The sequence below is a fragment of the Dendronephthya gigantea genome, unplaced genomic scaffold (genome assembly GCF_004324835.1).
Source record: "Dendronephthya gigantea isolate DGI-Jeju-01 unplaced genomic scaffold, DenGig_1.0 000013F, whole genome shotgun sequence".
NCBI classification, from domain to species: domain Eukaryota; kingdom Metazoa; phylum Cnidaria; class Anthozoa; order Malacalcyonacea; family Nephtheidae; genus Dendronephthya; species Dendronephthya gigantea.
Genome location: NW_021163023.1, coordinates 482,696 through 509,198, shown reverse-complemented (window position 1 = coordinate 509,198; position 26,503 = coordinate 482,696). Strand labels below are relative to the sequence as shown.

The following is a 26,503-nucleotide window of genomic DNA, read 5'->3' as shown; positions in this document are numbered from 1 at the left end:
GTCAAAAAATTTCGTAACAATGCATTTGGCGACACATTAACGCCGTTAGTCTAAATATGTAACTGCCAGTTATGAAATTATAGAATAAATATTTCATGTTAGCGACTTCGTTAGCATGTTGTAATAGCTGTGTTGCCCTGACAACGCACATGTACATAAGATACAGTCACGGCAATAATATTTCATACAACCCAGCAACATGTCGTCGGAAATACAGCTCGATAAATTGTTGAATTTAGCGTTAGGAACTCCTGAAATTGGGGCGGTAAACTTCAACGCCTTACATGGAGTATTGTCGGAAATTATTAAGACTTTAGGAGTCGGTGGTAAGTTAGTCGAAGTACAGAACACTGAGGATTTTGGTTCGGGGAGATCTGGTTTGCCGGCCTCAGGGAAAAGCTTCGATAATACCAAAAGGCAAACGTACAACGAAAAGGTCCCGCGAAGTCTAAACGGCTTAGATTTGGAAGCCAAAGTCACAAATTTAGAAGATAAATTGAAAGTCCTCGACGAACTGCCGAATAATTCTGATATTGTGAAGCGAATTCGTGAGCGAGATTCAAAATCTTCCGTCACTGATATCTGGCAGTTTATTAATATCAATAGAAGATTGTCGGCAACAGAGGATGCCATTGAAAAGGTAGGAATAAGAGATCACTACATGTTTTTCTAACTTTAATTTTTTATCCAAAAATTGATATGTTGACATTTACAGTCACGTTGCTGTGACTTTGACATCATCACTCATCAGGAGCTATTATTAATTAAACTGCTGAACCCCCGTGGGAGGAGACTTAATAAAGTCAGGGTGCACAGTCAAGAATTCCTGTGGGAGGATGGGGTGAGAGCCAGACTGTTTTGGCAACAAAACATTTTATATCATTTCAAAAGGGGGGCAATTAAGGTGAGTAATTGACACCACAAACATGCAGTGGCATAACCATACATGGTTATTATTGTGTATATTCATACATTCAATGCTTATATAGCGTACAAACAATTGGAAGAAATTGATGGGGTACATGCAGGGTTGGTAGATAGCTGTATATTTGAGGCCAAACAACATCACACTAGTTCTTTGTTTCTTTTGTCTTTGCCTTTAGTTTTCTTTGTTTTCTTGATACCACTAATGACAATTTGGCCTCAAATATTTGCATATCTACCAACTCTGGGTACATGGCCATAGTACCCCATATACAACCCTCCCCCAATTTGATGTCACTAAGCTATTAATGTACGTGTTCCCATTTGGAATGTGGCAATCACCATTTATAACACGCACTTCTTTCAATATGTTTCAAGCTTACTGGGTTGTTGGAACATGCTCTTTCTGAACTTGGTGGTATTAAAGACATAGAAAAAGATTTATCGCATTTGAAGAAATCTCTGATGGACGTAAGTTTATACAATTTTGAGTTTATAATTACAATATACTATATATTTTTTTTATGGTAGTCATTGCTGGCTGCATCAAGCCTTAGATCAAAAGACAAAATCAGTTTATTGATTACTAGATTGAGGAAAGCAACAGAAAACTGAAAGAACGGCTTGGTGCACTTGAGGATTCTGGTATGTCATGATCTATGTTGATATCTGTTGTTGTAATATATTACCCTTAAATTTCCTCATTTATATTTGGGTATAGATAAGAGTGAAGATTTTAAAAAGTTGGGAACTCTGCAGGAGAATATAGTAAGTTAATAGTGACATATGAAATCATTTTACTGGCATATATATTTTATAAATTTAGCAGCATTCTTTTTAGGGTCAATTAAGCTGTGTTGTGTCATTTTTAGAGAATTATTGATCACAAACAAAGTGATCATAGACAATTTGGCATCTCATTTTTAACCAATTTTAGGAAGAGTTACAGAGTAAACTTGATTCATTGGCAACAAAGAAAGATCTTGACACATGTATGAAATGGCCTCAATTTGAATCGGCGTTGAAATCAGGCAGTGCCATTGCTAGTTCGATGTCAACAGAAAGTGTTCCAAGTTTGGGTGTTTTGGATACTGTAAAACAGATCGGTAACATGGTAGATGGTCATGACACTGTCTTGAGTAACATTCAAGAGCTGCAGGTAAGATTATTATGACCAGGCCTAGATCAGCCTGACACCACCCATACCAGAATGATGATGACTGGCAGTATTAGGAGAAGTGCACCCCCACCCTGTTCCCGTTCAGTGCAAAATGCTGCACAATCAACTTTACACAATTGCTTTATATAACGTCAACTTGAACAAATCTTATTACACAAGCTTGACTTTAAATATTCCATAAATGGCCCACTGTATGGGCACCAAATAACCTGAAAAACTCACTGACCTCTTACTGTCTTTAAGTACATGTATAATAATATGTTTTCACAGGAAACAATGCCCACAAAAGCTGACAAAGAAGATATTGAAGAATTGCGAAGAAAAGCCCAGGGTAAGCGTCACTCAAGAATTATTTTTATTTTGCACTTCCTTGTCTTCTCAATGGATTGCTTGTGGATGACATCAGGCTTGCAAAGGTCGGATATCGATAATAACCAGTCTTAAGAGTTTAGACCAAAACCGTAAACAGGGCCGAAAATTGCAGCTCTCTGCATAGGGTGGCTAGCTCCCCCCCCCCCCCCTTCCCCTGGTAGAATTTTGGGCCCTCCTGAGAAAATGAAGTGAATCATTGTTATGCCGTCAATGATGGAAAGATCTCTGTGATCTTGCGTATCAAAATTGTCCATCATTAATGCCAGAAAATCCTGCACAGAATGTTTAGCACGAACCTTAATTGTCTCGAGTCACACTCCCGCCCTGGCCCCACCTAGGTTCTTTGCTGCAGACCCCCCCCCTTTCTAAAAATCCTGGCTACGCCTCTGCTCTCAGGTCTACTGTTGAGAATCTAACCTTAGCGCCTCCTAGCTCAGGTGCAGGAGCTCAGATTTAGGAGCGATGAAAACTACGAAGTACGCTCAGTTACTGCCGGAGGACCTGAGCTACAGTTTGGACTTTTTTTAGAGCTAGCCTTTGTGAATCCACAGGTGAATCATCTCTTCATATTCATTGCTTACTAAATGAAGAACTTTATTTTACCCAGAACTTCCAGATAATCTGATCAATCAACTGAATGATTTAAACACAAAAATGGAGAACATGATCAATTGGAAAGATGAAATGATGAATAAGGTATATATTGGTTGTATTGGTGATGATGAATGTATTATCTTGAAATATCCAAGGCCAATACCGGATCCTTAGCGAAACCCACTTTATTTTCGTTTTAAAAATTTGCGGTCCTAAAGCCCCTTGAATTTCAAGAAAAGCTATCTGGTTCATAGAAAGACCTAAAATTAATTGGTCTGTAAAAATTAGTATTTTATAAAAAAACTTATTTGAATGATGAAAAATTATCCTTTCAACAGTGGCGTACGTAGCCAGCACGATGATTGGAGGGGGGCGTATTCATATATTCGCGATACGCAGGATTAATTTATTTTCAAATCAATTGTCTTTTACAGTCTGTTAACATGAATATATGAACATGCCCCTCAATTATCGATGCTATAGCTACAATGCCTTTTAAGGGCCTTAAAGTGCATTTTGAAGCTATAGGAATACTGGCTTTTTAAGTTTACGTTATTGAATCATGAAAAACATATGTGCATAGAATTTCATGAATTTTGACATTTTGCGCTTGAAACTAATTAAACGTAATTTAAAGAATAAATGAAATGAAATCTTCTAATTTAACCTGATTACTTAACCTAAACTAAATTACGTTTTTGATAAAACTTTAAGGAAAACCAATAATAATTCTACCTAATCTAATCTAATCTAAACAAATCTAAACTAAACTAATTATTCCTAAACTAAATTAATTTTTTAATAAAACTTTAAGTATTACCTATTAACATTTCAAAAACAGACGCTAAACTTAAAGCTTAAAACGAAGATTGAGGTTCTTCCGCCTATCGACAGACACCTACAGGTATAATTCTAACTATTAAAGCACTGAACATTTTAGTTATGCGAAAATAAATATTAATTTAAACCACTAATGTAAACTTTAATTTGCTTGATGTTCAACATTTGTCCTGTTTCCCTGGGATATCATAATTAAGAGTTTGAATTACCTCAAACATTGCGCGTCACACGTAATTAATAATTAAAAATCATCAAGCATCTAAACTTTGATTAAAACTTGTCTAAAATTCTGGTTATCAAAAGCGATTTGCACAACATCTAACCGAGGGTGATATACATATAATGGCATTGATGATTTGGATAACATTTAACAGAATACGATGTAGTGCCATTGACCATTTGGATAACATGCAATAGCAGATGATACACCATAGGCGATTTGGAAAATATCCAGCAGAGGATGGTATAATGCCATAGGCAATTTAGATAACATCCGGCAGAAGATAATCGTGCATATTTCCAATTTATTTCAGATTGAAGACGACGAACAACGTATGAAGGAGTTTCGGGACAATCTGGAAAGACTGAATATTTCAACAAGAAATTTGGTCGAAGATGCAGACAGAAAACGGAAGGATATTGACGTTAGTTCATCGTTTGTTTTTTGTACAGCTTTATATAAACTCGATACCATACGAGACGGGGGGAGGACCCCGGGACCGTATGCCTTTTTTTGATTGCGAAGGATAGAAGGGGGGGAGGGGGTCGTGTTCACTAATTTTTCCTAGGTTCGATGTTTGGTTCTCAATCTTTTGATAATAATTCCATGTTCACTGAATCCTAAATTAGAGGTAGATTTAGGATTAGTGTTAACCCTAACCAACCATATTCCTAAACTCAAACCAAATTCTAACCCCAATTCTAACCTTATCTCAGGGATATAATTCGTGTATTTAAGATTAACTGAACAGTAAATTATTACATACGCACTAACTGGCCTTGTATAATCTGCTTGAGTATATGGATTATTCTCAAAGTGTACTTTCGTTGTTAGAATGACTTTGTACTTCTTTCAGAAACTGTATTCGATGTGTGGGGATTTACAAAATACAAAGGCTGATAAAGATTCTGTGGCAATGGAAATGGACACTGTAAGTTGCTATTGCGCCATATTCACATTGCTATTGTTGTTGGAAATTGTTCCAACAACCTCACCCGTATATAGCCCGAATTTAGGGACCGCCATGTAGCCCACCGCCATGTTGACCATGCAGGCTACACTCGTACAGAGCGATTTGCGAGTGTTTCCACTAAATACAAATATCATAACTCGTATCACAACACTATTAATATATTATGTTCAATAATTTCCATATTCTAATATGTAGAAAGCAGACAAGTTAGCGTTGGACAACATGATAAGCAGGTTGAAATTTGATTCGAGTTTTGGAACTCTAGAACAATCTGTGCAAAATATTTTGAATCGACTCGCAGGACAAGTAAGGAATCCTAACCAGAACTTCAGTATTCTAATATAGTGATCGATTTGTTTCGTTTTTGGAAAAAACCTCGCCTTCTTTAGGGAAGAATGTTCAGTTCGCTGCCATGACTGTACGATAACCTCAATATTTTTGCGACAATTCCATGTTTAGTAAATTCGAAATACACGAATTTAATCCTTTAGATTGTGAAATTGGCTTAGGATTAGGTTTTGAATTAGGTTTACGTTTAATAAAGGTTAACCCTAATCCTAAATCCAACTCTAATCCTGATCTAATCTCACGGATTGAATTCGTGTATTTAGGCTTTACGGAACGTGGGATCATTACCAATATCTTGGTTTTATATAACCATTGAAAATATATGCGATATTTTTCTTCCCAGGAAGCCGCGTTGCAAGACGCGATATTGAAACTGAATGACGACGTGGATGGGAAAATGGACAGGCTGGAAATGGATCCTCTCAAAGACTATATCAGTAAGACCCTCTTCGGATATTTTCGAAAATCATTTTTGGGGAATTCTGGTTTGAAAAAAGTTATGAAAAAAATTTTAGTCTGGGCAAGAAGAACGAATGAAATTGCCATAAGACTTTCTCACGGTTCCTGTCTGGGATTTCTGACTTTTATGGCCTTGCCTAAATCAAAATTTAAGCTATAGTTTTAGTTTAGATTCATTATAATGATACGTTTATTAAAACATCTGTTTCGTTTTGACGGGGAACTAATACTTGTAGTAATACGACTTGTATTTTTTTGCAGACAAACGTATCAAAGCAAACAAATGTAAACACGCAGACTTGCCAATATCTGACGACTCTGCGGCTGGAATGACAAAGTAATTGTTCAATATCTTTCCTAGTACAACTCCACATGATTTTGTTACTCAATTTTCGTGTTACCCAAGCTCGTTCCCAGCTCTTCGCGCTGCCCACTACTTCGCTCAAGTGTGAGCAGAGCGAATACCCTGGGGACGAGGTTGCATGTTACCATTACTGTACGCATTAAGAACGTTATCATTTTCTTCAGTATAGGCGAAGAGAATCTTAGTTAAATCGTAAATTATGTGACTGTGAGAAAATGATTTATGATATGTGCTTTTTGATTTAACGTTTATAATATATTGTATAGGCCGGCAATAAAGTTCCACTGTATCTCATGCGCAAGACCTGTTGAAACACAGCCAGGGGTGTAAGTTAAACTATTCATCAGTTTTGCATTTGAAAAACCTCTATTGCATCAAACGTCTATTGCAATTCTCTTGCTATTCATTTTGAAGGACTGCGATACCTTTGCCTCAATATCCTGCTTTTCCCCCTTCGAAGTCGTCACGCCCTTACGCACCATTTGAGTTGGAACAGATGAGACAACACGCAAGAGGGTAAGTTGATTAATGGTTTTTCCGAATATGTCAATTTCACAGAAGTTGAGGAGTTAGCCACTCCTCAGTTACCACGTTTCCCAACGGACGGCGAACTTTCACTGCCTGGGTGGTTGAAATAACGTGAAGACAATGGAACTTTCTGTTGACTAGATAGTAACGCGGTCATTTGACCTTTTTACCATGAAAAAAAACCGTTTTAATTTCTAGGAATTATGATGGTACAGATCACGTGTCAACAAGGCCGTGCGGAGGACAACACACAATGACTTACAACACTAGAAAATTAAGCAAGAACGTTAAGTAAGAACGGCCAACATGGAGTTAATGAATTTTTAATATTGTCTTTTCCTTTGGTTTTCATGAAAACTGACACGAATTGAAAAACGTTTCTTTTAGTTACTATTACAAAGAAGACGAAGGAGTCATAATATCACTGAAGTATGCTTTTTCTATTCATTGGAATTTTACTTATATAAAAAGAATGACAGGGTTGCAAAAAAGCTACGGAAATGTGGCTTCTGAGGAAAGTGTAATTTAAATTCGGGGTGCCAAATCATAACAGTCTTATTATTAGCCAGATGATCAGTAAATTCGATATAAATGAGTTATTGAAAAGAGTGAGAGCGTTCTTGCTCCTTTTTGATACTTGATCAAATGAATTATCAAAAACCTTATGAGCAGCAGAATTACCTAATTTTAAGACCTCATATGGCTTGCGCCTCCTGGAGGAAGGTTTACGTTTTTTGCTACTCTGGAGACTGTTGAATGTTTCAGAATAGAACTTGTATATTTTTGCGTGGTTATTTCTTGTTATTGACTCGTATGATTCTTTATCTCTCCAGGGATGACAACCCAGTACAAGGTCATGATGGACAGTTTTATAGAGGTCAAGAGTACAATGAACAGTTCCCAAACCTTCAGGTATTTTTAAGCGATTTCTCTTGGTATCTTTTAAGATTACGTTCATGTGAAAAAAAACTTGCCCAAGTGTTGACAAGTAGAACAACGAAAAAGGAAACTGTATTTCCGCTGCAGTATTGAAAACAACTATCTGGGATGCCGAACCCAAACAGTGTAAAAAATTAACATCCAGCGATAGTGGAGTGTTGTAATTTGTATTTGTTCTTGGTATTCTGCCGATAAAAGAACTAGTTGAATTTCTGTAAATTTCAAGCGAGAGTTACGGCCGTTTTCCACTTTTTCCGTATAGTAGCAAAACGTGGCGTATCTCATTGTTTTAAAGTCATCAGAATAGTGTTTTTTCATGGCGGCCATCTTTGTGGTCAACTTCAAAGTTCCGCTTTATTAATGTATGCATGTTCTTTGTCGGAACTTTGAAGTTGACCACAAAGACGGCCGCCATGAAAAACTTCTTACTTCGGAAACAAAGAAATATGCTACGTTTGAAGTGGAAAACTACGATTGAAGTGGAAAACAGGCCCTAAAATAACTCGTTGAATTTCTGTAAATTTCAAAGGAGAGTGTGGTCCAAAGACTTGAATTTTCGAAATTTGATAGGAGAAAAAAAATGATAGCATCTGAGGTCAGATTATGTAAAGAATTTTCTTGTTTTTTTTCTCGTCTTTAGCAACCCCAAACATCACCGCCAACTCCCCCCAAGTCACCTTCCTCTTTGTCCAATCGCCAAACGTCCTCTAGACCCCACACACCTATGAGACCACGTTCTGCTGCTGTCATCAGATAGTTTTTTCATACTTTTCATACTCAAGCTCATGTATTTATTGTAAGTATACAACATTGCAAATGAAAGATACAAACCTAGTGAAGAAGGGAAATATCCGCCCTAAATCTTGATCATCCAGTGGATCTCTGAGGTCAGTGTTCTTCCCTCGCGTGGAAAAACCTCGCGCTGTCGCGGGATCCTCGAAAAAGCATGGCTTTTGGACTTTGCTCAAAATTTCAAAATTCATCGTTTAAACGTGCGATTTTATTGTTGTTTTCTCGCTCAAACATACGAAATATCCCAGCACAAGTTTGGAGGAGGTATTCAAGTGTTGTTAAAGATGATTCTTCAGTTTGCAAGGTGCTTTATTTAAATAGTTCTGGGTCAGACAATAGATCATATACCGGTCAGACAGCAAGAGAATTTCTTGCGAAATATACTCAAATATATCCGGAACATTTAATAGAAGAAATCAATCTCTGGGATGAGAATTTACTTAGTTTTGGTTTGTCTCATGTTGAAAGTAAAATGAGAATTGCGTCTGGTCAGAACTTGCCTGAAGACAAATTAAAACTTTTAGTTGTTAAAGAGATGACCTCACAACTCCTAGCTGCTAATAAAGTCATAATCAGCTGCCCAATGTGGAATTATAGCATACCGTATGTACTGAAGCAATACATTGACTGTGTTGTACAGTCTGACCTAACTTTCTATGACACAGCAAATGGACCTGAAGGGCTTGTTACTGGCAGACCATTACTACTAATTACTTCATCATCTTCGGATTTTTCTAATGAGCCAATGAAATCTTTGGATTTTCAAGTGCCATATTTGAAGGCTATTTTTGGGTTCATTGGCTTTCGAGATTTCTACCATATATATATTGGGAATACAAGACATTTCAGGAGAGAGGAATTGATAAGTTTCGCAAGGAAGAGAATCCAGGAGGAAGTTCACAAGTTTTAGGGATCATTTTTAGGCCATCAACGAGTAAAATTTATTGTTTATTTGTGGATGGCAGAAAAATAAAAGATAAGGTCCATTTATATGGTAGAAAATATTTTGAGAACTATAAAAGACAAGACTTACCAGATACAAAAAACTAACGTCAATTGTGACTTGAATAAGTTCATATGACACTATTTGTATTTTTATTGAACTTTTGCATCTTTTTAAAGTTTTGAAATAGGTGGGACACAACATATTTTCTCATATAAATGGCCAAATGGTTAAAAGGCTAATAGCATGTATAATATGCTGGACCTAGAGAATTGCAGGTTTAAATTATTTCCTGAAGGCCTATTTGTTTAAGTCATTGGTTAAGTAGAGTTATTAATCTTTCATTTTTGTACATTTTCGTAACATATTTGAACACATTAACACAATGCATAGGCAGGCAATGTAGTAGAGCAACATATTTATGTCTATCATACTTAATTTAAAAATATATAATTTGCCAACAATGTTTGAAACTTCTCTCCTTGCTTTGTGTCTAATGCTTATTTGAACATCTGAATAGGGCTGATGGCATCAGAAATGTTGAGTCATGAGAAATTTCCAGACATGTTTACTTTAGAAGGATCAAATGGGGTTCCTGCAAACGGTGAATTTGGTGCATCCCATGCCTTCTTTAACATGTCATGAGTTTGCTAAAGGATGAAGGAAAAAAAGGTAAATATTCACATACAGTTAATATAGAATATTCATAATTCCCGAAATCATTATGTCATACCATTTCCTGACTGGTTGGTTTTCCCATCAATTTTTGCTGGTGATCAAACATAACTCGTTGGTAATCTGTCTGTGTTTGTTCATCAAACTCACTGATATCTCGGGTTGTGTCTATTTTACTTTTGTCTATTTCATCATCCCCTATAAAAACGCATGTCCACCATCTGTCCTCAACTTTATCCAATGATATATGCACATGCTCCCCACGGATTAACGTCCACATTGATTCATCTGCATGGATCTTCCATTGAAGTTCACCTTCAAGTAACAATTTTGATTCTAGTTGGAAAAACGATGATAACTTTGTAATACTGGTAGATTGCAATACTGGAGAATTGTCATATAATGATTAATGACAATGTTAGAGGTATCAAAAGATATTTTCTTGAAATGAGATGGACTGTGTGTCAACTGTGAGAAGTTAACACATTGACAATCTGATACATTTCACAAACCAAAGGCCTCATTTTTACCTGGAGTATTTTTTAAAGCCACCTTAAGATATTTGTCCTTTATTTCTACAAGTAAATCTTTTCCTTTGATGTCGCTAGCCACTGGGACTCGTACATCTATATCACTTCCAGTTTGAGACCACATGTACTTCTCTAACACTGCACCATTAAAACATTCTGATGCTTTAGATGGCTCAGAGACACAAGAGTTGGCCAGGGTGCTTTCAGTTTTCTTTCTGCTAGAGATAAAAATAGCTATTAGCTTAATACCCCCTAATTCTGTCCTTCAATAGCAGAAAACAAGTTATTTGGAAACAAGCTCATGAAATTTTCTCCGATCTGGATCTAGAGTCGTTTCATAAGGGGGGGGGGTGCAGACCAGTTGCAATGGTGGGGGGGAATCTGACTAGCCTTGTTTTCATGTATCTTGCATTAGGTTTCTTGCATTGTATTTGTTTGAAATGTACATGACCAATGACATGACCAATGTACCTTTCTTTTGCTGGTATTTGTGGCTCACTGTCACTGCTAGTTTGGACATCGACAGTTGATATCACAGGAGGTGGTTTATCTGGTTGAGATGGTGGTTGATTACCAGTCTTTTCTTTAGATTTCGCTGCTTGCCCTGATTGAAGAACCATACTTTGGTACTTCTTGAAAATCTGGTCATATTTTAGAAAGGTAAAGAACATACGACATAATATAGCTCTTTTGTGCTTGTAAAATTTATGCATCAAATGTACTATCGTTGTACAAATATCTCTACCTTGAGTAGCATTTTTTCAGCCACCCCCGGTGGAAACCCCATTTTATCATTCTTGCTGTGCATCACACGTAGGAAATCCGTCCTTCGAGCAAGGAAACTAAACACAACCTCGAGGAAGGGCTCAATTTGCTCGCAATGTTGAAGAACACCAAAGAATAGATCATCAAACTTGTCCATTGAAGTCGCCATCTTGTTTATGTTTTGCTCCCGCGCGAGCACGTCACGCGAGATCTTTTCGTGTTCGGATAATTTGCATAATCCCCGTCAGTGTTTCAGCCCTTTGGGCTATTCTTTATCGGTTTATCTGCACTGAAAGTACTTCATTCATTAGCCGACAGGTTCTTTGAAAACTAAACAAAGCTATCTTATTCTAAGTGCATCCAAGTCTAACTATCACCAGAGCTCTTATATGACCTTATTTCTTAGTATTCTTTGATTTTGAAGATATTTTTCTGTGGCTGTATTGTTTGGGAGGTTGCTTTTAAGACTGCAAACGGATGCGTTGAGCAAACGACCTTTCTTTTTCTAAAGTCAGTCATATAAAATTGCTAGGCGCAGTTGGGATTTCTAGCAATCGGACATGCGGTTTGTTTTCCTTCAAAGGCTGCTTTTATGTCTTGTTTTTGGGGTCTTGTGGAAGCATTCCCGCGCCAGGTTCAATGGTTGGTAAAGAAAACGATTATCCACTTGGCTTTGTTAGAATGAGAAAAAAAACATTGCGTTTACGGGGCTAAATTTTAGCTGAAAACAGCAGAGCCCTGGTGGTTTAGCATGAAGTGTCAAATGTATCTTTTCTTTTCAGTTTTCCGCCGTTTGAGGTTTATGTCACATAAAATGGAAAACAAAATCGAGCAACGGGCTAATCAAAGGAACGTCGCGGCAACTGTCGGAAATGAAGGTATACATAAAACTAAATACTAAAAACACCATTTGGTGCCGAAATTTTAAGACTTCAGCTAAGAAGAAAGTATTAGGGAATACAAAAATAATTTTGTAGGTAATGGCAAAAATTTAATGATAAAAATCAATTAGTCAGTCTATGATATAACTTCAAAATAAATAGCGTAATGTTTTGGGGTGAAGCATTTCAACTAAACCCCGAGAAAAACTATTTTGGCTTCAAGCAAGTATGGGCCACTTTAGTTCACTGGTATGGTTTGTTTCTCTCCAGTAATTATTTCAGTTGTATTAGAGGTCAGTGGCGACAATGAAGCATTTTGATTGGTTCTTCAGTTACCGCGGGAAACTTTTGCTTGTAAAATTTTATAATTTATAGACAAACTTTGTAAATTGTCTTTTGTTTTGAAATTCGTTCGGATTTATAAAGTTTTAAATATCGTCAAGTCAAAAAACCAAGATGCTTTCGATTATCCGAAAAAAGGGAAAAGCTGGTTTAAGAATAGCTCAAATTAATACAAAGAAAACGGTGAGATAAATTCTAGAAAGTGTATTAAATATTGTGGAAGCGATTTGAATTTTTGTTTTGGCTTTTCAGTGACTTTTCTATAATTTATATACAGTAACCTATTGACGAATAATTGTTTTCACTTTTTCTATCAAGTTCAACACGATATCATTATGTACTGGACTCAAAAGTTGCTGGGTAATCCCGACATATATATCACTCTACAAGGAACAATATCTCAAACCGAACAAGTAGTTCACTTACAACAAAATTCAGCCACGCCAACTTCTAGCCTCCAGACAGCTACGTATGTTGACTTTTACTTTACTTTTAACTGTTAATTTTTGCTTTAAATTAAGCACAGTCGTTCACAGCTCGCCCACACAATATAACATGTGGGGGGTATGGGGTCCAGTGTCACGTAGAGTGGCGTACGAGAGACGATAGTTTTAGGGGGGCACATATTCATATATTTATGTTGTGCAAGATTAATTTCTTATCAAATACATTGTCCTTACAGGTCCGTTAACATGAATATATAAATATGTGCCCCCCCCCCCAATTATCGTCTCCCGTACGCCACTGGTCACATAATTTTAGGGTGGGGGAAACTGGGGGTGCCGTTGAGTGGACAGGTTAACTAAGGAGGATAAGGGTACGTTTAACAGATCGATAGTTAAATAGTCCTAATAAATACCAGGACACCATTTTGTGTTAACAATTTGGAGAGGACATGCACCATGCACCATCAAAAAAATCAATAACCTGCGTAGTTAGTTTTAAATACATATACATATATTTTTATTCATTTGGGTATACGTTTTATTGTTCACACCTCAAAATATTTGAAGTAAATATAAAAAAATTCGCACCATGCTTGGGCCTAGGAAGATGTTAGATGGCGAAAAGATCGTAAAGCATTTTGTGAAAACAATAATTTTCTGCTATTTTACATTTAAAACCAAAGTTTTTTCTGATATATACCTAGACCATTAGTTTACCGAGTGATGATCCAGCCAGTTCCAGGATTAGATAATCTCGTTGTTTCCAGCGGTAATGGCACAGTACCATACTTTGATAAGGTTAGTTGGAAAACGAGGGTTGGCAAGGATAAGAAAACACGCGATTTATGAGATATTTCTTGCGGTTTTCAGATTTTGATCGTGAGAAATAACGAGATTGTGTATGAATTTCATCCTTTAACTGCAAGACGTTTGATTGTCAAAGCACTCTCCCTGAATGAAGACACTAGAAATGCTACACTTGTCAATGGTATGCTGTACATTTATTTCTGGCTATAGTTCAGGCACAAATCACAACACCCTATTGCAGAGCACTACCTATACACTGGTCCGCCACGTTTGAGATGTCTTTGCCAGAATGTTTGAACAAACCACGACACACTGGATCACCGCGTTTGAGATATCTTTCTCAGTTAGTTCAGACACAAACCACGACAGCTTTCTGTAGAATATCACCGACACTGGACCAACACGTTTGAGATATTTTTTTAGATTGTTCAGACAAACTACGTCGGATTACTCTAGATTATTGACTACACTGGATAATAACGTTAGAGATATTTTCTTAGGTTGTTCAGACAAAATATGATAGCTAATTTAAGAATACTACCTACACCTTATGAGACTACATATTTTGAATAAATTTTTCATTTTCTGGACAGTTTTTAAATTACCTCCCAGATTACATGCATATAGCTATTAATAGCAACAACCATACAGTTATTATTGTAAAATTGTGTTCTAGAATATCAAGCACAATCCATTCGTTTCATGGTAAATGGTATGTGTGTTAACCCCCTGGACTCCTCCCTACCTCCTACCATCGGAACGAAATTAGTCCTACGTTACAACTGTGGTACACTGGACACCTTCTTTACAACCACCCCTGATAAAAGATTACAGCATATTGCCAGTGGCTTATATGTTGATGGTGACATAGATACCGTTGGTGGTACCATTCCGGCGAATGGTGGTAGCAATGTTGATAGTGAAGTCAGTGGTAATCTTGGTGGTGCTGAAGGTGGTAATGTTGATAGCAGTATTGGTGGCGCTGGTGGTAGCAGTGTTGATAGTGATGTCGGTGGTAATCTTGGTGGTGCTGAAGGTGGTAATGTTGATACTAGTATTGGTGGCGCTGGTGGTAGCAGTGTTGATAGCGATGTCGGTGGTAATCTTGGTGGTACTGAAGGTGGCAATGTTGATAGCAGTGTTGGTGGCACTGGTGGTGGCAGTGTTGGTAACAATGAACCCCTTTTGTCGAGTGCGGGTGGTAGCAAGGTACAGTTGCCTATGAATAGCAGCCTCGAAAATGATGACTCGCCAGTTCATGGTGGTGAACATAGCAACACCGATGGTCATTATGTGGATGCTACTGGTGACGTCATCAATGACAAATCTGCTACTGCAAATCTCAGTAGCCATAGTGATGGTGGTGCGGAAAGTCATGAATATGTTCAAGTTGCTGCTATTAAAAAGAGACCATCCACCATGGATGGAAAGACCATTGATAGTGATTTTGGAAGTGAACCGGCAGATATGAATGCTGATGGTACACCGATGGTTGATAATATGAACACAGTAAGTAGCCATGCAGTAAACAATGACGTTGGTCGTAAAATTGAAGTTGTACGTGTCAAGACGACCAATGCTGGTTTAAGTCATGATTTTGAGAGTGAACCGGCAGATGTGAGTGCTGATGGTACACCGATGGTTGATAATATGAACGCAGAGAGTAGCAATACAGTAAACAATGACGTTGGTCGTAAAATTGAAGTTGTACGTGTCAAGACGACCAATGCTGGTTTAAGTCATGATTTTGAGAGTGAACCGGCTGATGTGAGTGCTCATGGTACACCGATGGTTGATAATATGAGCACAGAGAGTAGCCATGCAGTAAACAATGACGTTGGTCGTAAAATTGAAGTTGTACATGTCAAGACGACCAATGCTGGTTTAAGTCATGATTTTGAGAGTGAACCGGCAGATATGAGTGCTGATGGTACACCGATGGTTGATAATATGAACACAGAGAGTAGCCATGCAGTAAACAATGACGTTGGTCGTAAAATTGAAGTTGTTCATGTCAAGACGACCAATACTGGTTTAAATAATGATTTTGAGAGTGAACCCGTAGATGTTAAAGATGATGATACACCGATTGTTAATAACATGGGCGAAGAGATTACTGGTGAAGAGATAGGAAGAAGGCATAACCCCCATCCTGCTTTTGGATCGCATGGTACAAAATTGTCACATCCATCCAGTCTCCACAAAGATGGAACACCTCAAGGACTAGGAATTAGGCATCTGAGACGTTTTTCACACTTCACTCCCAAATACAACCTTCACTCCAAATACAAGTCAAGGGTTGTTGCTCAAGCTGCAATGAAAAACAACGCCAAGAAGAATGCTATTACACCCAGCAACCAGGGCTTAGATTTGTACCTAAGCTCTACGTCAAATCTACAATTCCAGTACACATCAAATCCCGTAAATGTCCAGACAGATTCAAGCGTGACCAGCGAACCAATTATTGGCTCATCGCAGAATGATGAACGTTTTAAGAACAGGGGCCTGTTACATCGATCTTTGAAATTCAGGTTAACAAAACTTGGCAGAAGAATTGGTCGACAGTCACAGAAAGAATTGCCTCGTGCTGAAATGGTTAGAGAAGGGAAAAAACGTGCTCTGACAACCAATCTTAAGTATTACCTTCAAGAGAATGAAACTGGACTGTGTATGGGTTATGTGGACAAACAAATGATTCTTATGCCTTGCGAATCCGTACCATCTTCTGTTAAGTTTTGTGGTAAGTTGTTTTGATGCGATTAGAAACGAGTGTTTTGGGGTAACTATGGTACTACGATCGCAATTATTATTTTCTCTATCAAACTATCATGAACGTCGAAAATCAAGATAGGAAATTTCTAGGAATTTAATCGAGAATTTCTAAGAATTCCAAATAACTTTTCAGGTAAACCAGTTGGAGGAACCACTACCCAGACACTAGGACAACCAGAAAACCCAGAAATGGTAGCTGTAGGCACAGAATCAACAACCCCAATGCCTTATACCGTCACCCAAGAACCCTATTCAACAACCCTTATACCTTATTCAACAACTCTTATACCTTATTCAACAACCCTTATACCTTTCACAACAACAGCCTCAACAGGTTAGTATGCTCAGGGGGGAGGCTGTTGAGAAATACCACTCGCATTAACTTGGACCTTAATTTTAACCTTTCATAAACTCTCTTCTTTAGTTGTTAGTACGTGTGGAGGTTCATGTTCTATTTCATGTTATCCCTCGTGCACTCAGTCCTGCTGCTCTTCTGGACTGTCATCATTAGGTTCATTAGGTATAGTATGATTGCTTTATGCACTGGGCTCTAAGAGAACTGGAGTGACAACACGGCCTCAATATTTTAATTGCATGCAGTGTCACTCCTTTCTTCGGGATTTTAGCTGCACTTTTCGCAAGAGGTGTAGCATTCTGAATGACTCCTAAGAGAACCGTCCTCCCAAAAATAAAACATTGCGATTGCTTTTTGAGCGGTCGATAAGCTAAACGTGCGTTCAGATTTGAAAGAAATCACAAACCCATAGTAAAGCAATATTGTGTTAGATCTGCAAACGGTACGTCATATTTCTAGAAACATAGCAGTTATAATGAAAAAAAGCATGCGTTGCTTACATTGCGGACTGTACATCACCTTTAAAGAGTTTTTAGATCAAATCCGGTTTGAATAGATGATTTTATTTCAAAAAGTACAATAGTTTAAAAATAAAAACAGAGCGTATACTTCCATTACGACTGGATATCACCTTTAACAATTTTCCCGCATATATTTTAGCGTCAGGTTCCTGTGGGAGTGGATGTCCATCCAGTTGCTATCCGTCATGTACTTCGTCCTGTTGTAATTCTGGGGACAGTCAAGGAATATCGCAGAATTTGTGTCCTGGCAGCTGTAGCAGCGCCTCACAATGTCCATCCAGTCATTGTCCGCAGTCCTGTTGTTCGGGTGAGATACTTTGTTTAGTATTAGGATTGGGATCACTCCATCCCATTGTCGTTCTGTGGTGAGCGTCAAAGCCATCGATATGAATAAACCATTTAGTACTCCATATTCAGCTGGATTGCTCTGATTGGCTAGATGTGTCACTGATCTGCAGTGAACTGAAATAAGACTGGAACGGTCACTCTCTGACTTTCCCTCATTAATGAGTGAAGCCAAGATGGCGGATCATGAAGCCTTTCTTGTAGGTTTGATCCAGGCTTCTGGCGCGGAAATTTCAAAGGAAAATCAGTATTAAAAATTACCAAAAAATCCGTAGAGAAGGTCTTTGGCTACCTCGGTGTTGTTGAAATAACTCCAGCAGTGAACTTTGGTAGAATACATCGCAAAGATAAGATACGCGTCACACAGTTGATATTCTAGACAGGATATTCACTTCTGAAAATCATGAAATTCAGTCTAAATTTTTAACATCACCTCCATCTGCCAATCCGTATTTACTAGCGTTCAAAGAAGTAAAACAAGCCAAACTGTTAATAATTTTTTTCCAACTCCAAACTTGATGAGAATGAAAACTTCATATCATGTTTAATTCTTGATCATTTTGTCAATAATATATAGGTCAAAGCCAAGGAGGATCTTACATGTCCCAGAGTCTGACCCAGGGTCAAATTTGTCCAAGTGGTTGCAAGAGGCATTGTCACCCATCTTGTCCTTTCATCTGTTGTTAATGTTTTACTCAGTCTCGGGTAAATGTACATGTTTTACTCTTCATTTTAATGAATAACCCATTCACTCGTTAAAGAGCATTTTAATTCTCTGTATAAATCTATACTTTCTCTATAAAATATTAGTGTACGACCTACTAAGTACTGATAAGGTAAAAACGTTAATAACATTATTGTTGTACGACACAAGAGTTAAATCGTATAAAATTAATGTAGAACTATAGTTGAAGAATAAAAGTTGTTTTAAATCATAATTATATACCATGGCTATGATAAATTTTTGTGTAATTTCTAATTTATTGTGAAAAACAATCTATTAATCTAGGCCAAAAAGAGTCGACTAAACTGATCACGACCACGGGCGTAAACAGTCCAACAACTACGTCTTCAAACCTGTAATTCCAGTTCCTGTAAAGTATTAAATATACGAATTTAATCCTGAAGATTAGGTTTGGATTAAAGTAATCCTAAACCTAATCCTAAATCTAATCCTAAATCTTACCCTAATCCAAACCTAATCTATAAGGAATAAAGTCGTGTATTCAGGTTTTATTAAACATGGAATTATTACCTTAAAGGCGTGATGCGTTTTAATTATTAATTCTTTTTCTTTGCTATCAGGATTTCATTGTATCAAATGCCGTTAATCGTTTACGAAATCCCGCATATAAAATTAAGTTTGCTGAACTAATATCTTACGCCGGGTTATAACCATAAACTTTATTTAATAAACTTGAATTTGTTTATTTTTAACCAGTAACCCACCTGTCTTGTGACTGGTTGATGTGTCTATCTAGGGACTACGAGGCTCGTATTATTTAATGTCTTTTTTAAAAAAATAAAACTCATAATGATTTAAATTGATATAATCACAAACATCGAATAACCATGATTCAAAAGTTTTGTTTAATTTGGCTTGTTTGTTTGGTGGCATTTTCAGGTATGTTTAATGTTTCACTCTGTTCCATTGTTTATAGTAAATAAAAATATATGTTACATTTTGAGACTGAGCGGTCGGATAGAATAATACTTTCCAGAGGTTTTAAAAAACGGCCCAAAGCCGCAGAGGGAAAATATCGTGCTATCCGGACCCGTGGAACGACTAAAACGGTTAATAACCGCCAAATAATGTATTTTTTTTACCTAAAGCAATCGTCTGATTTGATTGTATGGTCAGACTCTTACGGTAACTAAAACAGATGATGAAAATACTTTTTATATTAATTACTGAATTTCACTTTTATTTTGATGATTATTTTCCCAGTCCATATTTTCCAATGTGAAAATTAAAATTTTTGTTTGAAAATTTCTTAAGAAAAACAAAACAAACAAACTTCTTTCAAGCATAACATTTAGGATTTCGTACTGCGATCAGATATTGAAAGGAATTGCATGAAAGGAATTCGCAGAAAAAAAACGAAATTAGTCCAACATGCAAATTAGACAAGAGCTTAAGGGTTTGTTGGGTGAAAGACAAGTGGTTACATGGTTTGTCTGTTTGGGTAAAGGTAAAAAATTCCTTAAACGGAGATCTCTTGTTGTTGAAGGACAAAAATTGTAGCACATATATTGAACAATATTCTAACGGTTTGAAACTTGAATATATATTATGTATTCAGAAAATTGGCGTCATTGTTGTTGCTATGGTAACAATAATTATATTGTTTAAATGTGGCCGATATCTTACATTCTACGCATGACTCGAACGAAGCCTTGCTACCCTTAGTTTTTATTTCCCGAAATATTTTATTATAAAAAGATGAAAAATTTTAAGAAGTTCAAAAAATTTCTGTAGTGAAAAATTTTTGTCTGTTGTGAAAAATGTTTTACTTTCCAAGAATTTGGCCTAATGTTATTTTTTAATTAAATTTTCGATCAAAGTGACGAGCTTGTCTTCAAAACTTCAAAACTTCCAAACTGTAGGGTACACCTTAAGGTCAAGACTAAGGTTGGCGTATATGTAACTGGATTGGAATTTGTTTGGCATTACGTTTATCTTAAATGATTCTTCGCGATCCTATTTTTGTTTTTTTTCAGCACCCAAATCCCGGAGTCCTGTTCCAGCCAAGCCTGGTTAGTGATGCACCTTATTCGTGTAGTATTTTAAAATACTTGTTACTATTCCTTTTTTCACCAGTGACTGATTCACATAATTGTTGGACTTACACATTACAGCATGAATTATTCGCATCTATAGAGCAAAGAAGATTTAAAGCCCCTTAAATAAGTCATTCAGTAAAGTTGCCAGTTATTGGCGTAGTCAGCCTGACGATTTTGTCCCGCTATGTAAATTTCTATGTAAATTTACATAAGTTATTATAATTATTCATGTCTTTAGAGGTTTATTGTTTTCACAGACAATGAGCACCTAAATATTAGCATAGTGGGACAAATCTTCGGGCTGCCTACGCTACTGCTGCTAGTAACACTCCAGTGTGTAATAAGAGCTCACTGCTCCTGATAGATAATGTAATCAATGAGAGAGCTGCTTGTTTGTATAATATTTAGGTGTGGAATACAGTATCATTGTGTACACCGGTTCTGTGGCTAAGGCAGGCACAAGAGCCCAGGTTTTTGTGACGCTCAAAGGAGCACTGGCTACAAGTTCCGAGATTCATCTTAAAAGCCCAAATTTGGAATCTACCATTCAAACGGAGGGGTGAGAGGGCTTGAGCAATTTTTTGATCATATTTTTTTCGCATCTCACTGGATGGATGTTGACGGGGGGAGGGTGTTTAAAGTGCCTATATCACTTGTGGGATCTTTACGGATTTGAATAGGGCTTAAAAATTTGTTTATAAGTTCTACAACCTTTTTTGATATAATTTTAGAATAGTTTCGAAAATACGTTGGTTGGGGGGACTGGGACTCAGGAATAATTTGCAAACACGCCGTCTTTTATAATGTGAACATGAAGAGTTTCACTGGCGATATAGTTTGCGCTTTTCAAGAAAAAAATGCGGGAACGGTGCGTTGTGTATGGCTGTAGCAACTGGGCGAGTTTTCTCAAAATATTTTACGTTATTGGAAGATCGAAGTAAAATTACAATTGATTATATCATGTTTGACAAGAACTCGGTTCCTGAATCCCAGGCCTCCGAGCACGACGGAAATTTAGGCAAATCGTCATATTTAGATGTAAATATTTCCGAAACTATTTAACTATATGAAAAAGGGTTGTAGAACTTATAAACTAATTTTTCAAGCTCTATTCAAATCCGTAAAGATCCTACAAGTGATATAGGCACTTTAAGCGGTGGAAATTGTGGATATCTTAAGTTTACAATTTTTAAGACATAAACGGGACAGCCGCGAAAAATGGTTCTAAAGTTCTCTGAAAGAAATCTATACTGTATATCAAAGGTTTTAAGTTTTATTTGTGTTTATACTCAAAATTTCAACCATTAAATCTTCTACAACCACTGATCTGATAATACATCTACACCCAGAAACTTAACCATTTCAAAACGACGCGAGAACTTATGCATGTGAGCAAGGTACACTTTCAAGGTATAACTGATGCTGCTTTATCCAGCGTAATATTAAAGAAGGGTTACATCGGCTTCTGCGCATCGGTTCTGCTCATAATTGGGGGACACCATGATTTAGAAGTTGTCCAAATTTCGCATGTTTTGAATTTCTTTGAACATAAACTCAATCTCTTATTCATTTAGTGAACATAGTGAAATTAAATAGTAATAACTATTCCTACAGGACAGGATATTTTAAGAGATATAGTGATTCAAATTGTAAACGAAGCGTTTGTCTACATTACCGACTGTAAACCTACCTTTAAATGAATGTTTACAAGCGGTCTTTTAGGATGATGTCAACCTTTCATCCAACTCTCACTTCCAAGAAATTGCGTGTTGCGTGTCCTTTTTCACAAAAGGTGCAAAGGCATCATATATGTCGTCTCGACAAAATAACTAAGACGTTTTTTTTCTGTTCAATCATTGGATAAAATGCTTTCGGTTCAATCATTGGACAAAATGCTTCACCCCTCTTCTCTAATTCCCTTCACTCTCCATAAATATTTCCTTTTTAGTTCCAAAATTTTCCAAATAAAGATACCTGATGTTGGATTTTTGAGGAAAATCAGGATTCGTCAGGATGTTTCAGCTGGCTCTCCGAACTGGAACATTGTCAAGGTCTTCAATTGCATTATTTTGATGCAGAACCAACTCTATGACATTGTTGAGATAATAACCCCAAAGGACCCTCGATACCAATAATATTTTTATTTGAATCGATTGTGGTATCAATATTTTACAGTCACATCGGCCTCCAAATTTGAATATAAGTTGAGGTATATTTCTTTAACACAGGTATCACGTTTTTATTCAAGGTTTTAGTCATTCATGAACACGACACAGTTTACGAGTTCATCGTGGGATCATGGTTGGGCAGTTCTACACCTTTGGAAAAACCACTCACTGATTGTACGTAAAACTTTACTTGACCCGTTTTTTTCCTGATCTTCCGAGTTCGGAAAAAAATCCAGGTTAAAATGATCTCTTAGGATTAGACCAGGATTAAGGTTAGATTTAGGATCAAACATCGACCTATTCTAAAGCCCTGGTCAAACGAGAATGATAGTTGATGAGAGTTGGGAAGCGAGAGTTCACACAAGAGTTTTCCAAACTCTCGATGCGACGGTCAAACGAGAATGAGAGTTGATGAGAGTTGAGAACGAGAGTTGATTACCGCGCGCATTAATTTCGTCATTACTCCACTTCGTTTTGCTATTTTTTTGTTTCTGCCAGTTGTTTTCAGAAGATTTCTTTTTTTTTTGCAAAAAAAAAATGCAAGCCGCTGGTGGTTTTGCAACTCTCATCAACTCTCATGACCGATCAAACGCGCCAAAACTCTCATCAACTCTCATCAAAATTTGAACCAGTTCAAAGTCGATGAGAGTTGACGAGAGTGCACGAGAGTGTATCAGAGTTCGCGGTCAAACGCAAGCGAGAGTTGCAACTCTCATCAACTCTCATCAACTATTATTCTTGTTTGACCAGGGCTGAAGACCTATATAATCCTTACGCTAATCCTAACCTAAAAATACCCTGTCACACATCGTGAAATATTGCATTCTCTAAATATCATAATGTGAGGAAACACGTGCACCGGTGAAAATCTACATTAGAAACAAAATTTAATTTATTTCGAAGGGATCGAGCAAGTTACTGAAGATCTAAGAAAGACGTTTTAGGTCATTTTAGGTTATGACTTATGTATACAATGAACGTGAACATTCATTGGGTAAAATTTTGGGTCATGGATAATTTAATCGTATCATTGTCTATGTTCCAGCATATCCTGCGACATCAATGAAGTTCGTAGGATATTCTCCGTGCGTCCAGCCATCTGAATCGAAGTTGCACCCGATTCCCGGGTCAAATGTCGTCCTATTACAACCTTGTGGTAGGCTACAAAACCTCTTCAAACTTCAACCAGATGGAGTCATACAGCACCTCACAAGTGGCATGTGTATTCAAGGCATGAAGAATGGTGACCCACTCAATACTGCGACAGGCGATCGCGTTACGTTGAATAATCCTTGTACATTATATCGTCCTGGCTATAATACGCCTCATGCGTTGCAGTTTAAGTTCACCAGCGGTGGCTCGTTGATGGAAGTAAAAAGTGGAAAGTGTATTTCAGTTAATAACGGACAGAAAAATGTGCCTTTGACTTTCACTTCGACGTGCAATTCAGCTGACACGATAGTTGGATTCATAGGTAAGACTATTTCAAGGATATCTACCAAAGGCAAAGCTTTGGATTTTTCAAAGTGCGCTAACTAAGTTTACGACGTTTTATACAAACGTCCCCTAACCGTTCGCTATAGCGCTAAATGGATATAAGATGCACATTTTTCGGAGTGGCAAAAAGGTCTTTAAACAAAGGCTTTGGGAACTTTCCGAAAAGTGTCTGTGACCACAATGCTTTTTAACGCGTAATACAAATTTATATACGAAATTTTTAATATACTCAAACGATGAATATCTTTCACACTTTACAATAATTATTTCACCACCAAACTTTTCAATCTTTGGACTGTTGGGAGGGACAAATGATAGCTGTGGTGCTAAATTTCCTTTGTACGTCGGTCAAAATTTAGTTGTCGTTTATTTTTACAAAATACTTTTCAGCCGATAATTTCAGCAGATATAGAATAAAAGTTATTTTTCGGAGTGGCAAAAAGGTCTTTAAACAAAGGCTTTGGGAACTTTCGAAAAGAGTCTGTGACCGCAATGCTTTTTTACACGTAATACAAATTTATATACGAAATTTGTAATATACTCAAACGATGATCTTTCACACTTTACAATAATTATTTCACCACCAAACGTTTCAATTTTACTATGTTTGATTTGCTCTTTACAGTGGTCAAATGGATTGTCTGAATTTCTCATTAATTGGCGGAAGGATTTTTCGTGGATTTTTATATATTTATTTCTTGCAGATAAAAGAAATAAAGTAATAGCACCCAAGAGTGCAGGTAAATCGCCAACCACGTCACCAGGTAAACCATCAACCCCAGCTGCACCATCGACCCTCGGTGTCCCCGGTGCCCCCTCCACCCAAACACCGAATACTCAAACTGCTCCCGAAGTAACCATACCTAATAATTATGGTAGGTCATGTTTGATTTGAATATTTTTAACCAGTTTTTTCTTATATCAGGGGATGACGTTCTGATCGTTCGCTATAGCGCTAAATGAATATAAAATAGAGTAAGGCCCGTTTAAGACGTCGAACTTTTCATGTGCCGAACCTAATGTTAATGAGCTAAAGTCTTTGTTAAAGTTCATTTGCATTCGATTCGGCACATGAAAAGTTCGACGTCTGAAACGGGCTTTAGTGTTCAGAAGAATTCAAAACAAGGGGAATTTTGACAATTGTTTAAAATAATAGTCTCCCAGTGAGGCGCTATTGCGGAAGCGAATTCTGAATACAAAGATTAATGGCTGACAAATTGCTTTTAAAAGTGTCATAAGATTCAACGAAGCGTGAGATGACTTTGAGGTATTGAAATTAGTATTCGTGAAACCAAACAAGCGCATGCTATTGTTTGGATGATTACTTTACTGCCAGAGTCATGTTATATACTCAATTATTCAATACCTTAAAGTCAGAGCTGTCGATAGTTGATAATATGTTTGTGAATGTTTTTTTCAGGCTCACCAGTTTATTGTCCATCCACGTGTGGACAGTCGTCTTGTGCATCGACCTGTCAACCTGCCTGTTGTAATAGCCCGCAACAGCCTGGTTTTATGCCTGCAGGCTTACCGCCAGTTGTACGATGCCCCCCTTTCTGCTCCCCGGGGCAATGCCGTTCCGAGTGCCCACCTGGGTGTTGTTTTTCTAACTCTGTCCCCTGGGATACCCAACCCTATGGTGACCAGGGCAGCACCAACGAAGACAACGAAGATAACGATAGCCAGAGATAACCAAAGAGTTGCTTAGCAACAATGTCGTTGTAAAGAGGTGGTCCGGGAAACAAAAACCCATGCAATACAACTATTTCCGACTTCGGACCACTTTATATTTGAGCTGTAATTTTACTGTTTTTCCGGCATTGTTACAATACTTGAACAAATATCACTATCCGCTGAAGGATACTGGGCGTTTAAAAAATTAGGCGTGGAAAATTGTGGTGAATACTCGTGGGCGTTTAGAAAATTATGTGTGGTTTAGACGTGGCTCGAATCAGTGGCGTAACGAACGGAGGTGGGGTCCTTGGGTATATTAGGTATTGTGGCGCCCTGAGACCGGTTGTATCAGGCCCGTTTACCTTAGCGGTGGATAAGTCAAACTTAAATAACACTCTTACATCTCTCTTCAATGAGTCAACTTGAATATTATTCACTGGGTAGATGTAAACAGTATCTTTGTAT

The 26,503-nt window shown here is 37.3% G+C and overlaps 5 protein-coding genes across 9 annotated transcripts; 4 read left to right on the top strand and 1 right to left on the bottom strand.

Moving 5' to 3' along the window:
- Window positions 1-69: 69 nt before the first annotated feature.
- Window positions 70-8,522, top strand: LOC114519237 (glutamine-rich protein 2-like). The gene is made up of 18 exons (XM_028539335.1): window positions 70-640; window positions 1,303-1,395; window positions 1,515-1,569; window positions 1,646-1,692; window positions 1,862-2,083; window positions 2,375-2,435; window positions 3,084-3,172; window positions 4,444-4,554; window positions 4,987-5,061; window positions 5,299-5,409; window positions 5,795-5,888; window positions 6,172-6,247; window positions 6,541-6,600; window positions 6,689-6,790; window positions 7,001-7,093; window positions 7,190-7,231; window positions 7,636-7,714; window positions 8,382-8,522. Exons 1-18 carry the CDS (start codon window positions 200-202, stop codon window positions 8,496-8,498), a joined length of 1,968 nt encoding a protein of 655 aa, XP_028395136.1. The 5' UTR covers window positions 70-199; the 3' UTR covers window positions 8,499-8,522.
- Window positions 8,523-8,662: 140 nt separating this feature from the next.
- Window positions 8,663-9,685, top strand: LOC114519241 (FMN-dependent NADH-azoreductase-like). The gene has a single exon (XM_028539341.1). It carries the CDS (start codon window positions 8,688-8,690, stop codon window positions 9,441-9,443), a length of 756 nt encoding a protein of 251 aa, XP_028395142.1. The 5' UTR covers window positions 8,663-8,687; the 3' UTR covers window positions 9,444-9,685.
- A 99-nt stretch (window positions 9,686-9,784) lies between these two features.
- LOC114519240 (nudC domain-containing protein 3-like) lies at window positions 9,785-11,615 on the bottom strand. 3 transcript variants are annotated; one of them, XM_028539338.1, is made up of 5 exons: window positions 11,427-11,615; window positions 11,153-11,322; window positions 10,682-10,899; window positions 10,210-10,487; window positions 9,785-10,126 (listed from the first exon to the last, which is right to left on the bottom strand). In XM_028539338.1, exons 1-5 carry the CDS (start codon window positions 11,613-11,615, stop codon window positions 10,022-10,024), a joined length of 960 nt encoding a protein of 319 aa, XP_028395139.1. In that variant the 3' UTR covers window positions 9,785-10,021. The 3 variants fall into 3 exon arrangements, with proteins under 3 accessions (XP_028395139.1, XP_028395141.1, XP_028395140.1); XM_028539340.1 differs by having other exon boundaries at window positions 10,210-10,466; XM_028539339.1 differs by having other exon boundaries at window positions 10,682-10,896.
- On the top strand, window positions 10,099-18,824 carry LOC114519236. Of its 3 annotated transcripts, none has more exons than XM_028539332.1 (10): window positions 10,099-10,148; window positions 12,229-12,324; window positions 12,988-13,138; window positions 13,820-13,913; window positions 13,986-14,103; window positions 14,599-16,662; window positions 16,828-17,028; window positions 17,119-17,214; window positions 17,710-17,877; window positions 18,493-18,824. In XM_028539332.1, the coding sequence occupies exons 1-10, from the start codon at window positions 10,118-10,120 to the stop codon at window positions 18,600-18,602; spliced, it is 3,129 nt and encodes a 1,042-aa protein (XP_028395133.1). In that variant the 5' UTR covers window positions 10,099-10,117; the 3' UTR covers window positions 18,603-18,824. The 3 variants fall into 3 exon arrangements, with proteins under 3 accessions (XP_028395133.1, XP_028395134.1, XP_028395132.1); XM_028539333.1 differs by lacking the exon at window positions 10,099-10,148 and adding an exon at window positions 11,269-11,341; XM_028539331.1 differs by lacking the exon at window positions 10,099-10,148 and adding an exon at window positions 11,930-12,088.
- Window positions 18,825-19,364: 540 nt separating this feature from the next.
- On the top strand, window positions 19,365-26,479 carry LOC114519238. The gene is made up of 8 exons (XM_028539336.1): window positions 19,365-19,539; window positions 20,637-20,672; window positions 21,108-21,258; window positions 22,648-22,750; window positions 22,948-23,041; window positions 23,913-24,341; window positions 25,069-25,239; window positions 25,785-26,479. The coding sequence occupies exons 1-8, from the start codon at window positions 19,488-19,490 to the stop codon at window positions 26,054-26,056; spliced, it is 1,308 nt and encodes a 435-aa protein (XP_028395137.1). The 5' UTR covers window positions 19,365-19,487; the 3' UTR covers window positions 26,057-26,479.
- The last annotated feature ends 24 nt before the right edge of the window (window positions 26,480-26,503 follow it).

What these genes read in the sequence shown, in the direction of transcription:
- LOC114519237 (XM_028539335.1), top strand. Translation starts at nt 200, where the DNA reads ATGTCGTCGGAAATACAGCTCGATAAATTGTTGAATTTAGCGTTAGGA. An exon ending in AAGATGAAATGATGAATAAG is followed by an intron (nt 3,173 to 4,443) that starts GTATATATTGGT and finishes AATTTATTTCAG; the next exon opens with ATTGAAGACGACGAACAACG. An exon ending in GGAGTCATAATATCACTGAA is followed by an intron (nt 7,232 to 7,635) that starts GTATGCTTTTTC and finishes TTATCTCTCCAG; the next exon opens with GGATGACAACCCAGTACAAG.
- LOC114519241 (XM_028539341.1), top strand. Translation starts at nt 8,688, where the DNA reads ATGGCTTTTGGACTTTGCTCAAAATTTCAAAATTCATCGTTTAAACGT.
- LOC114519240 (XM_028539338.1), bottom strand. Translation starts at nt 11,615, where the DNA reads ATGGCGACTTCAATGGACAAGTTTGATGATCTATTCTTTGGTGTTCTT. An exon ending in CAAATACCAGCAAAAGAAAG is followed by an intron (nt 10,900 to 11,152) that starts GTACATTGGTCA and finishes TTTTATCTCTAG; the next exon opens with CAGAAAGAAAACTGAAAGCA. An exon ending in AACCAACCAGTCAGGAAATG is followed by an intron (nt 10,127 to 10,209) that starts GTATGACATAAT and finishes TTCATCCTTTAG; the next exon opens with CAAACTCATGACATGTTAAA.
- LOC114519236 (XM_028539331.1), top strand. Translation starts at nt 12,007, where the DNA reads ATGCGGTTTGTTTTCCTTCAAAGGCTGCTTTTATGTCTTGTTTTTGGG. An exon ending in TTCCCGCGCCAGGTTCAATG is followed by an intron (nt 12,089 to 12,228) that starts GTTGGTAAAGAA and finishes TTTTCTTTTCAG; the next exon opens with TTTTCCGCCGTTTGAGGTTT. An exon ending in CACAACAACAGCCTCAACAG is followed by an intron (nt 17,029 to 17,118) that starts GTTAGTATGCTC and finishes TCTCTTCTTTAG; the next exon opens with TTGTTAGTACGTGTGGAGGT.
- LOC114519238 (XM_028539336.1), top strand. Translation starts at nt 19,488, where the DNA reads ATGATTCAAAAGTTTTGTTTAATTTGGCTTGTTTGTTTGGTGGCATTT. An exon ending in TTGTTTGGTGGCATTTTCAG is followed by an intron (nt 19,540 to 20,636) that starts GTATGTTTAATG and finishes GTTTTTTTTCAG; the next exon opens with CACCCAAATCCCGGAGTCCT. An exon ending in CACGATAGTTGGATTCATAG is followed by an intron (nt 24,342 to 25,068) that starts GTAAGACTATTT and finishes TATTTCTTGCAG; the next exon opens with ATAAAAGAAATAAAGTAATA.